This window comes from Vulpes vulpes, chromosome 3 (assembly GCF_048418805.1).
Source record: "Vulpes vulpes isolate BD-2025 chromosome 3, VulVul3, whole genome shotgun sequence".
Lineage (NCBI taxonomy): Eukaryota > Metazoa > Chordata > Mammalia > Carnivora > Canidae > Vulpes > Vulpes vulpes.
The window spans coordinates 8,566,280-8,579,701 of record NC_132782.1 but is presented as its reverse complement, the minus strand read 5'-3'; the positions used below and the strand labels follow the sequence as shown (position 1 = coordinate 8,579,701).

Genomic DNA, 13,422 nt, shown 5'->3' with positions numbered 1-13,422 from the left:
AATAGAGAATCCAGAAGTGGACCCTCAACTTTATGGTCAAGTAATATTCGATAAAGGAGGAAATACTATCCACTGGAAAAAAGTCTCTTCAATAAATGGTGCTGGGAAAATTGCACAGCCACATGCAGAAGAATGAAACTAGACCACTCGCACCATACACAAAGATAAACTCAAAATGGATGAAAGATCTTAATGTGAGACAAGAGTCCATCAAAACCCTAGAGGAGAACACAGGCAACACCACACCCTTTTTGAACTTGGCCACAGTAACTTCTTGCAAGATTTATCCATGAAGGCAAGAGAAACAAAAGCAAAAATGAACTATTGGGACTTCATCAAGATAAGAAGCATTTGTACAGCAAAAGATACCATCAACAAAACTAAAAGACAACCTACAGAATGGGAGAAGATATTTGCAAATGACATATCAGATAAAGGGCTAGTTTCCAAGATGTATAAAGAACTTATTAAACTCAACACCCAAGAAACAAACAATCCAATCATGAAATGGGCAAAAGACATGAACAGAAATCTCACAGAGGAAGACATAGACATGGCCAACATGCACATGAGGAAATGCTCCGCATCACTGGCCATCAGGGAAATACAAATCAAAACCACAATGAGATCCCACCTCACACCAGTGAGCATGGGGAACATTAGCAAAGTAGGAAACCACAAATGTTGGAGAGGATGTGGAGAAAGGGGAACCCTCCTGCACTGTTGGTGGGAATGTGAACTGGTGCAGCCACTCTGGAAAACTGTGTGGAGTTAAAAATAGATCTGTCCTATGACCCAGCAATTGCACTGCTGGGAATTTCCCCCAAAGATACAGATGCAGTGAAACGCCAGGACACCTGCACCCCGATGTTTATAGCAGCAATGTCCACAATAGCCAAACTGTGGAAGGAGCCTCGGTGTCCATCGAAAGATGATACATATTCATTTAGAAACACATTAACTTTTTATGGGGAACTAGGTTTTAGAAATTCTTTGTTTTTAACATGAGTTTTGCTTCCTGGTTTACTGGTATGAAAGCTGAGCTCTGCTGTGTTAAAAAAAAATCACCATTATATTTAAATAATTATCTAAGGCTTTTATGAAGGAGAGAAAACATTTTTATCAAAGAATTTTGGTGGTAACCCAGTGCTTACTGGAAATTTCAGTGTTTTCCCTACTGATTTCTATTGGAAAGAAAGCATATAAATCAAAGTATTTAGAATGTGAAAGCATCTAATTATATTACCCACAAATTCATATTTATTTTGTATTACATAAATTAACAGTGTATCTTAGATACTTTAAACTGCACATTCAGAGAAATAGTTCAGTAGGAGAGGAACATGAATGAGAATATCATTAGCTGTTCCGTTGGAAGTCTCAAGCCTGAATAGTCTCAAGAATTTCCATAATCAAGTTTGACATTGGAATCTAATGTCTTCAGTAGGTTTTAGGACAACAGATTAAGTAAAAAACAAAAACAAACAACCTCAGAAGACTTCTTTAAAAGTCAGAATCTTAATGAAGCTGCTAAAATTGCACAAGTGTTACATATAGTTCCACTGTTCAAATAATAAAAATACTCATAGGAAATAATCATACAATGATCCTCAAATGCCTGAACTCAATAAGGACATAGCAAACTTGGCTAATGTAATTCTACAGTGAAAATCAACCTAACTAATAGTGGAAGAAAATGTTGTGCCCATAATATAATTAGGTTTTTAGTGAGAATATTCATTACAGTGCTCACTCTTTTTAGAGAAATGCTTTCTGATTACTTCTGTCAGGTGGATTTAAAGGTGATTAAAGAGTGAGGTGATTAAAAATAGAAATGGTTGAGTTTGAAAAAGGTACTCAAACCAGTCTTACTTAACATCTGTAGCAACTATGATTTAAGTTAGCAGATAATAATAAAGTTACAAACACCAGAGAAGACAAAAAGTTTCCATTAGGAGATTAGTAAAGTTGGACAAAGGGTAGGAATGAGCAAGAATCTGCTTAGAAAATGCTTTCAGGGAGATGGACTGAAGTCACCTAAATTTTATTAAGTCTGATTGTCATCCTACCTACTTCTTGCTAGAAAATGTGCTTAAAATTGGAGACAATTAGTAGTTCTAATCATAGCTCAAGAAGGCAGTGTTTAGCCTCTGAAGTCAATTGACTGAGATGAAATTTTGCGTCTGCCATTTACTAGCTTTGTGGCTTCAGGGAAGTAACTGGAATGCTCTGGGCCTTGGATTTCTGATCTGCAAAGTGGGTTGATACTGTTTCCTTCTTCAGGGTTTCTGGGTTAATATATGAAAAGCCTTTCTAATAACATTATTAAGTATTATCTAAGACAAACACCCTACTGGGTAGAAATCATGCTGCATACTTCTATACTAAGTGATGCTCACTGGTGAAGTGGTTACACAGGTAGATCCTATCTTTGGTTATCCATAATAATAACTAACACTAAATTTGTGTTGGACGCTGTTCCAAAAAGGCAAACACATACCTGACACTAAAAAGTTATAGGATATTATAGGACTAGAAAATACACAAATTTAATAAGAAACAATTAATCTAGCTAGTCAACCCAGATTATAGATGTAGAAGGTGGACAGATGTTCAGAAGGACCTTCGAGAGTAGGTAAGTCATTATTTCTCATCTTAGCTGCTGATGAGATCCTTAAACAATATTGAGTCCTACATCGGGCTCTTGCAGGGAGCCTGCTTCTCTCTCTGCGTATGTCTCTGCCTCTCCTTCTGGGTCTCTCATGAATAAATAAAATCTTAAAAAAAGATAAAGCTCCCCTGATGTGTCTAATAAGCAAGTAAGATTGAAAAGCCCCGATTTTTCTTTTCAGTTGCCTCATTTTGCACATGCAGAAGCTGAGGCCCAGAGAAATACAGTGCTTTCCCAAAGGCACAGCAGGCTGATGATGCCCTGTCTAATTTCTTTCTGGTCTAAATGTGGCTTGTATGAGTCTTTTCTCCAACTGTTTGGTGCTGTATTAAGAACTGGGCAGTGCACCGTGATAATGATCACACAAATGATCCACACTTAAAAAGATTTGCTAATTTAAGCTAAAAGAAAACTAAAAGGAAGACTAAAAGTTGTAATGAATGCACGTAGAAATAATTTTGCCCCATACTTTAAGAAATATATGTAGAAATAAATTTGTCTCATAATATTAAATAAACACAAATTTAAGAAAATATTATAGTCATTAATACCTATTACAAATACCAAGTAAGCAAGAATATAAATCTTCCTTCTTTTTTTTTTGTATATTTTTTTTTTATTGGAGTTCTATTTGCCAACATATGAGAGGTGGGCAAGAATATAAATCTTATAAATCTTATAATAGTAATTACTTCATAGTTATAGTCAAGAAAGAGAAGTCAGGTAAGAAATATTTGGCTTCCTATTTATAGATTCCATTGGTTAAAAAGAAATAGCAAGCACTAGATACACAAAGAAATTGATGCAAATAGACATAACAGAACTAGAAATGAAAGACACTTTCTCTTGCACCCTTATTCAGAATGACCAAAGTAGAGCATTTATTTCCTAAGTGTCACTTTTTAATATCTTGGTGGCTTTAAAAAACTGTGCATTTTTAAAAGGGGGATTGGCCCACAGGGTTGCTTTCCCCTACGATCCAGAATTGCTACAAGTGACATTGTTCTTTTCTTTAGTGGTTGAATATAAGCCTTGACTAACCTTACCCTTAATTGCTGATTTTTTTTTGAAGGCTAGTTCCTGCTTAAAACTGTTCAGAAGATGTGTGATCTTTTTTAATTCTGCCTTTCTCTTAAAACAGATCTCTGCTGCTGAAAACAATGGAAATCAATCAGGTGTAAGAGAGCTTCTGAAAAGGATCGTGCAGAAAGAAAACTGGTTTTCTTTATTTCTGACTGTTCTGAATCAAACGGAGAACTATGCCCTTGTCCAAGAGCTAACAGGCACAACTTGCTTTGAAAGCAAAGAAGGTATATCTAATTCTACTAAAAAAGAGTTTGTACATTTTGCCTAGTGATTGAAATGAAGTGAATTGTGTGTAGACACAATGCCAAACACTAAGATATTTTGTGTAGACATAATGCCAAACACTAAGATATTTAGAACCAAAATTTCAAAATTGGAAGCGATTAGGGATATCATGTGTGTTTTTTACCCCTTCCCAAATGAGGAAACTATCGCTTAGGAAAAGATGAACTTACCAAAAATCACAAAACCCAGCAAACTGGGCTAGAATATTGGCAGCTGACCCCTTTAGTTTAACATTCTTTCCGCTGCCCATCTTATATTGAAAACAAGATGATTACCTAAAATTTTTATCAAAATAATTTATACATTGGCTATATTGCCAATAAGTTAGAAGAAAATATTTTAGTTGTTATCACAGCTCTGCTGCTAGTCATCTATATTAATTTTTAAGGAATTTATTAAATGTTTGAAAGAGGATCTGTAATTACCAACATATCTCAATATTACTTCCTGTGAAGTTTTTTTTTTGATCCTTCAATTATAATAATAAAAGCAACATTGTAGAGCCCTTGTACATATATTACTTGTAAATCTAATATAAACTGCCCTCTAATTTTCTTTTCAGGGTCTGTATCTATGGTTTCAAAAATATCATATGTAAGACAAATTAAAAGTTAATTGGTGATGAATAATTTAAATAAATTAAAATCACTTCAAATTTACTCCACTTCTTCTATTCACCCAGTCATTTGTTCAAGGAACACATATCGAGTACCACACACATTGTTGCAAGCGCAGCAGACTTGAATGAGACATATAAAGTCCACATTGTGACATACCACTTTCTAATGGAATAAGATACAGAGTAAACACTTTTCTAAGATGCTTGTGCAAAATAAAAACAGTTACTAAATTATTAAATAGCACATTATGTTTTTATTCTAAATTATTTATGAAATGCTTAATTTTGCCCAGTAGTTAGAAATACACATACACACATATATATATATATATGTGTGTGTGTGTGTGTGTGTGTGTGTGTGTGTGTGTACACAGAGACAGACACACACACACACACACACACACACACACACACACAGCCAACTATGGTGAGTTCCCTTTCAGGACCTCATGAGACCATTTCCATCCATGACAAATATTCAAGGACTTAAATTTCAGAGGGAAAAATGGCTGCAGTGTAGATTTTTTTATTGTTGTTGTTCCCTGGGAAATTTTGGCCTCAGTGTATCAAGGGACATTAGAAAGGTAGACCTGAAGTCACAAGACTTTGTCATTTCTGTCCCTCAAATTCAAGAGTACCTACCCATTTTACAGCTGTGTATAGTAGCACAACTTGTTTAGGATGGAGTCTAGAAGATCTGCTCCAAAGTGTGTTCAAGATTCTCTTGATATAGACAACATGTTTGGTCATATTTCCTTCTACAATATATACTTTTTAAAAGATTTTTATTTATTTGAGAGAGAGAGAGTGTGTGTGTGTGAGTGGGGGAGGGTGGGGGGTGTAGGGCAGGGGGCTGAGGAAGGTAGAGGGACAAGCCAACTCCATGCTGTGCACAGAGCTCTTCACAACTGAATCCCAGGACTGATCATGACCTGAGCAAAAACCGAGAGTCACTCAACCCACTGAGCCACACAGGCATCCCTCTTTCTAAAATATTTTTAAGTTCCTCTTCACAAGGTGCTTTGTTAGAAGTTTTATTTGTTTTAGTAGGCTCCATGCTGGTCATGATGCCCAATTCAGAGCTCCAGCTCACCATCAGTGAGATTAAGACCTGAGCCAAGATCAAGAGTCTGACCTTCAGCCAACTGAGCCATGCAGGCACCCCTAGAAGTTTTTTTTTTTTTAAGATTTTATTTATTTATTCGTGAGAGAGAGAGATAGAGAGAGACAGAGACAGAGACACAGGGAGAGGGAGAAGCAGGCTCTATGCAGGGAGCCCAATGGGGGACTCGAGCCTGGGACTCTGGGATCACACCCTGAGCCGAAGGCAAACTCTCAACCACTGAGCTACCCAGGCATCCCTAGAAGTTTAATGTAATTTTAAAAATTATAATTCTTTGAACAAGAGCAATGAAGGTCAAGTAAATATAGTAAATCCCAGGTAATACCTACACTGTAACACACCTCATCATGTACATCTGGTACTCTCATGCTTTCCTCTTCACTTTCTTTACTGTATGCCATAAATATGTGTTATTATTAGGTCTTCATGTGTCCGTTTCCGAATGGCTAGGGACTAGTTTATCCATATTGTCCCACCCCACGCACATATCCTGCCTTGCCAAGGCCAAACACTTTATAAAAGCGGAGAAGGCCTTGTGAAATGAAAAAAAAAAGTGGCACCAAGTATCCATCATCCTCTCTGGTCCCATTGTAGGGTCCTCTCATGGTTGAGGCTTCTCCCTCCTTCTTCCAAAGTGAGTGATGATGGGTGTTGACCCAGATATGAGGGCTTCTACGAGGGCAGGGAGCAGAGTGGAAAGGCGTCTCTGAGCTTCCTTTGAGGATTGGAGGGAAAACTGCAATCCTTGGCTGGGGCAGCATCCGTGTACTCTCCTATCACCCCTACCTGCAACAGGCAGGTTGCTCCTGACCAACTCATTCCAAAAAATAGGGCTTACTTTTTCATTTCCTCGGGAAATCCAATCAGAGGAGTCAGGATTTAAATTTTGTCTGCTGAACTGTACATCTTTTCATGGGAATTGAAGCATTTTTCTGGTAGGTCTTTATGACCAGAATAAAGTTAGCTGTGATTACTCTTGTGGTTTGGAACAAGTGCATAGTATGGACTAACTTGTGTTTCCCCAAAATTCATATGTTGAAGCCCTAATCTCAAATGTGACTGCTTATGGGAATAAGGGTCCCAGGAGGTCATTTAGGGGAAATGAGGTTGGAAGGGTGAGGCCTAATCTGATAGGACTATGGCTTTAGAAGAAGAGGAAGAGATCTCTGTCTCTCTCTTCATTGTGTGAGGACACAGTGAGAAGATGGCCTTCTGCCGCCTAGGACAGAGCTCTTACCAGACACCAGCCTTGCAGGCACACTGATCTTGGACTTCCAATCTCCAGCACCAGGAGAAAATAAAATTCTCTTGTGAACTCATTCCATCTTTAGTCTTTTGCTACTGCGGCCTGAGCTAGCTGATACAGGAGCCGAGGCTCCGGATCTGGATACTTACTGAAAGCTGGCTCTTTTACTTCCCCAGAGGCATAACTTTGAGCAGGTACTTGCACTCTCTGTGCCTCAGTTTACTCCTCCATGAAGTAGGGAAAATACTGTCACCTATTACCTAAGGCTGTTTTTGAGGATTATATAATTCAACATTTGCATAGCCCTTATATGATAAGCTACAAAATAAATGAATTATCATGATTACAAACCCCAAACATATTGAATGTGTACCTGCAAACACGGTCAAATCATCCTGGCCAACAACAGAGTCCAAACTCCCAACAATTGTCTTTGGGACATTCTCCATACACAGGACATACTTGCCCTTTATTCTTTAAGATGGGTCAATCTCAAATGATACTTTCAGAAACTTTCTTTATAGACTCAGTCTTCTCTGATAGATGTAGTTTCAGGAGGACAGAACTCTTGTTTTTCTTTGTAACCTACATAGTCCCTTAAGAAAACAGTTGATACATGTTGGCTGAAGGAAGAAATGCTGATGGGAGACATGGAGGGAAGGAGTAGGAAGGATACAGAATATTTTATTGAATTCCTAAAAAATCTCCAGATATTCAAAATACATGAATTTAGGCTGACATTAAAGCATATGTACATCTCATGTAGAACGCACAGCGAGGGAACAAAATGGCAAGAGCGCAAGCTAAAGAAAAACCAACACCAAATTTGCATTTTCATAATTCAGCCTTAAATAGAACTTTGTGCCATTAAATAAGTGTCTTACTTCCTACCAGTAATGGTCAGATAGGAAATCATCAGACATTTTTTGAGATTACCATGATACTTCTTAGAATGTCTTTTTAGATTAAATTTAATCATTACAAAAGGATTGCTCAGTGTCCATATTAAAAATAGAAGTACCGTATCATAACAAAAAATATGTTCCTAGCATCTCAAAATGTTAAAGTAAAAATCCTATTCAGGCAAATTTCTACTAGGAACCTCCACTTGGTTTTCAAAATAACAACAGCTATTTATATTGTATAAAAACTTGCATTAACCATACAATTTACATTCTGTTTAGGATTCTGAAGCATTTGTAATATATTCAATATATTCAGTAAATGTCTATTAGGACCCCCTGTTTCATTTTCAAAATAGCAATTGCAGGTATGCAGACTCTATAAGACTTATATTGCACTGTTATTTACATTCTAATGCATTATTCACAGGGACTGAGAATTTATCACAAGAAGATGGCCCTGAAGTTAAAGCGGCAGCTCTTTTAGCTATGAGTCAGCCAAGTCCAGATAAAGAGGGCTGGGACATGGAGAATAATTCACTGGAATCATCTTTGCTGGATTCTTCTGTAGTTTCAGGTATTTGGAACCTGCACATATTTTACATATTTTCCTAATTACTACTTCCAGGAAAATCATTTGGTGCATTGATGACATCAGGATCTGTTAAACACGGGGAGAAAATTTGGGCCTTGGAGTTTTGTGTGCTTTTTATTAAAATCATATAGCCATAATTCTTTGTGGCTAAAATGTTTTCAAAACTAATGCAATATTAATATGTTATGAATATGAACATGAACACCTTTGGTTCTAATTTTACTTGATAAGATATTCATGGTCTTTGTGATGTGGTAAGTATTGTAGCATATATATTTCATAGTTTTCAAGGTACTTTCAAATCTATGAGTTTGATTCATCCAAAGCTCTGAGAATTAAAAAGGCCATTCATTATCTTTTCCTTTATTTTATAGACTGGGATGTCTCAGAGAGGTTCAGCTGGGTTGTAGAGACCAAACGCAAAGCTGTAGGAAGGACGATGACAAGTGTTAAACTGGGGTTGGTTTGATTTGCAGTAACTAATTGGTGAGAGAACTATTTACCACGAGGGCCACCTTTTTTGATACGAAATGTTCCTGGAAGGATCAAGCTAATTTAATTACATTCCCCTCCCTAATCTGCTCTTGATAGGGAACTCCTCTCATCCCTTCTCCCTACCAAAGGGCCAAATTCTATTTTCACCAGAAATTGTCATTTAAAAGAAATAATTTTTAAACATGTGTGGTGTGCTAGTAAATGTTTAAGAAGTAACTCTCTGGGGAGAAGAAGGGAAGTCCTGATTTGTAGCATTTGCCGGCCTTCACCATGCAAATATCCCCCCTAAAGCCGATGACAAGCCTCCAACCTAATGTCCCTGGGTTGGGAAGAGACAGGCACTAGCTCACCATTGTATTAGCATTTCCACCATACAGATACGTGGGCATAAGTAGCCTCAACGTCATAGATAATAGTGAAATCCAGGAACACGATTAGGAAGGGATGAGTTTAGGTATTCATTACCTTTGCTTTCATATACTTTAATTGTAAATTTATATAACTTTACTTTTTAAATGTCTGTGCTTAACAACCTGCTCACAAATTCCTGAAATTTTAACAGTTGGCTTTTGGGAGCCTAGCTAAGCTGACTCTATCATACCACTGCAAAATTTGTTCTTTTTTTTTCTCCTTTTTTTCTTTTTTTAAGTAATCTCTACCTCCAAGGTGGGGCTTGAACTCACAACCCTGAGATCAAGAGTCACATGCTCCACTGACTGAGTCAGTCAGGCACTCCCAAAGTCTACTGTTTTCTACTCAGAAAAGTAATGTAGCTGCATTGCAGGAAATTTGGAAAATGTGAAAACCTATAAAGAAAAAGTCACCCATCCTCCCACAACGTATATATATTAGTCTTAGCAGTTGCGTATCTGTCCTTGTGATCTTTTTGCCTAAGTGGATGTTTATACAAAGTGGCATTTCTCCTGTGTTCATTAGATATTCTTCTGTAGTATGGTTTTTATTTATTTTTTCTTAATATTTATTTATTTATTTATTTATTTATTTATTTATTTATTTATTTATTTATTTAAGAGAAACAGAGAGAGAGAGTATGAGTGGGGTGACAGGCAGAGGGAGAAGCAGACTCCCCTCAGAGCAGGGATCCTGACATGGGGCTTGATCCCAGGACTTCAGGATCACAGCCGACAGAGCCACCCAGGCGCCTCTATAGTATGGTTTTAATGACTTAATAATAGTTCCATTCAGTGGATGCTTTATAATTAATAAATCAGTTGTTAAATATTTAGGATGTTTAAAAATTTCTACATCATGATAACTCCTTTCATATCTATGTTTCAGTTTAATTCTTTAAAACATATTATGGGATGCCTGGGTGGCCCAGCAGTTAAGCATCTGCCTTCGGCTCAGGGCGTGATCCCAGAGTCCCAGGATCGAGTCCCACATTGGGCTCCTTGCATGGAGCCGGCTTCTCCCTCTGCCTGTGTCTCTGCCTCTCTTTCTGTGTCTCTCATGAATAAATAAATAAAATCTTTTAAAAAAAAAACACATTACATAATTGGAACTTCTGGATCAAATGATGTTTACAATCTTAAGACATTTCATACTTAATGTCGAATTAACAGTATAAGAGAGAACAGGTATTTCTACAAAATATTTTTTTTTCAAAACTTTGCTAATTTGGTATTTTGCTACTTAAATTTGAGTTTTTTGATTCCTAATGGAAAACCTTTTTATAAGCTTATTCTTTTTGTTGTTTCTAATAGTCTGTTTTTCTATTACGGTATTTATATTATTCTTGCTGTTTTATGTGAACCATCTAAATATATAGGATAGCAATCCTTTGTCATAAATAGCACCGATATGGTTTATAGTTTGCCTGCTATTCAGGCTTGAGCTTCGTTTATTTATTTTTTTAATGCAATGCTTCTGCTGCTTTGCTGTGTTTATGAATCATTGGGAGGAGTGGGTCTTACTGAAATGTGTTCTGATTCAGTAGGTCCTGTGTGGAGGCTGAAATCTGCCTTTCTCACACGCTCCCAGATGATGCTGTACTGCTGGTCCTGAACCACACTTTAACTCATGAGGTTTAATATATAGAATAGCAAAAACCTGAATTCCAGAGGACTTTTTTCTTTTTATTTTTTTCATTTGAGCAGCTGCGCTTTCTTTCAAAAACCATAATCTTACAAGAATGTCAAAATCTATTTTCTGAATGTGGATATCTCACATTTTAATAAACTTCCTTAGTAGGGTACCTGACGTCTCTGTGGGTTACTGACTATTTTCTAAATCCACCCTAGAAAGAATTGAAAACAGGACTGAGATTGGCAGATGATCCTGTATCTCAAATGAGAGTTTTGTTTTGTTTTGTTTTGTTTTGTTTTTTTATCAAGTGTTGCCAGCAACGCATCTTGTCAGCCTGTAGTTTATGTATCTCTGGAGGATTTTGAGTCTCAAAGTGAACAAAATTAAAGGCAAAACTTTAAAAATTTTCTCTTTTCTTACTGGTTAGTGTAAAACAAAGTTTCCTGTTGTGAAAAAAAAATCTGGATCTTAATAATGAACTTGAAGAATAGAAAAGTTTCCTTTTTTTCTCTTGTGTTCCCTCCCTTCCTCCCTCTCATTTGCCCTCTGTCCCTTGCAATTCTTTCATTGAGCAAATATTTCTTTAAATACTACATGCCAGACATGCCCTGTTCAGTACCGCAGGTACAGTGAACAAACGTAACAGAGATGGCTTCTTGCTCCCGCAGTTTTTTTTTTCTTCTTTTTTTTAAAAAGATTTTATTAAAAAAAAAAAAAGATTTTATTTTATTTATTCATGAGAGACACAGAGAGAGAGGCAGAGACACAGGCAGAGGGAGAAGCAGGCTCCTTGCAGGGAGCTTGATGTGGGACTTGATCCCAGGATCCCAGGACCCCAGGATCATGACCTGAGCCAAAGGCAGATGATCAACCATTGAGCCACCCAGTGCCCCTCCTACGGAGTTTTCAACAGATGAGTATGTCAAACAGCAGTCTGTGTATAGCTGCACAGTAAGTGCTAGTAACCGTCATACAGTAAATGCAAGCACAGCCTATTAAAATATGTACTAGTCTGAGAACGTGTGAAAGTATGTACACTGTACAGTGATATGAGGACCCCACCCAATTCACAGACTTTAATGACCTCTCCGTGTCTGGACTTCCCTGTGGACTTGGGAGCCAGTCAGTCCAATCCCTTCTGGCTCTTTTCAGAACAGTAACACAGGGTAACTTATTTATTAAAATGTAGTTCCTTTGCTTTAGGTCTTAGACACCACTGCCGAGAGATGCTATGGTTCACTCCAAGTGTTTGTCTATTTTCTTATTGTTCTCCAGAACTAAGAATCACGGATATAAATAACTTGTAAAGTACCATTAGCCCAAGAAAGTTACTGGTGTTCTTTTGATTGAAGTTTTTGTTGCAAAAATTTACAGTAGAAGGATTTTGCCTGTGCTGGCATCCTTTCGTAGAATTAACAATCAAAATAAAGAGGAAAACATCCCATAGTCTGCAATATGCATTTGCATAATTTTGTTTTGTGTGTCTTGCCAGTATTGACAATGTATAATCTTTATTTTGAATTCTAATATGTAGAGTGAAGATTTCATATACAGCTCAAATATAGTCAATGCTACCAAAGTAGCATTGAAAGAAACTTCTTGCTTAAGCTGCACACGTTCTATAAATATGAATTTTCATATGCAGAAAGAAAAAAATGTGACTCGAATTATTTCTAATTTTAAATTGACTCCTCTAATTTTTATTTCTGAACCAGTTTCTAAAATATTTTTTTCAGTGCATAATAGTCGTGGTGCATACAAATGGTAATTATTTATAGTTTCAATGGAAAGATTCCTGATATGTTGTTTTTTTAGCCCTTTTTACTCCTCAACACACCTGATGGGCAAGATACACTGCCACAATAACAGTAGCCCACTCTGAAACCAGTTTTAATCACATTTCTCCTTCATCCTCGGGGTGATAGATCAGGATTCCCTAGTAGGTGGCTCTGGAGAGTCATTTTGTCATGCCTCCCATTGGGGACTGGCATTTTTCTTCCTTCCTCTTTCAACTACTTCCCATTAAAAGGTGGTTAATAATGAAGATTCACCAGTTTTTAAAATTTGCCTTATTCCAAATTAACACAATAATTTCTATAGGCTATTTGAATAATTCTCAGACTATTAGTAGAATTTTAATGCTATATATTGTAATTCTGCTTTCTAAAGTCACTGGTCATCTCTTTAACAAGAAAACATTGGTCTGTGCTGTTTCTCCATACCACACCACCCTAGAAGACATCAGGGGGGACACATTCATTTTCTTATGTTGAAAACCTTTTAATTACAAAGTTATCTGGATTATTTTAATTCTATAGGCTTACAGTAAAATTGATTGTACAATCATTTTTAAT

General features: G+C 36.8%; 2 protein-coding genes across 2 annotated transcripts in view; one reads left to right on the top strand and one right to left on the bottom strand.

Moving 5' to 3' along the window:
* Positions 1–13,422, top strand: part of IFIH1 (interferon induced with helicase C domain 1) — a 57,268-nt gene that overhangs the window by 6,348 nt on the left and 37,498 nt on the right. The window contains exons 3-4 of the mRNA XM_072751749.1: positions 3,813–3,981; positions 8,363–8,509. Coding sequence (XP_072607850.1) covers positions 3,813–3,981; positions 8,363–8,509 — 316 coding nt within the window. The remainder of the gene's footprint in view (positions 1–3,812; positions 3,982–8,362; positions 8,510–13,422) is intronic.
* Positions 1–13,422, bottom strand: part of GCA (grancalcin) — a 76,553-nt gene that overhangs the window by 62,901 nt on the left and 230 nt on the right. The gene's annotated exons all lie outside the window — the stretch shown is intronic.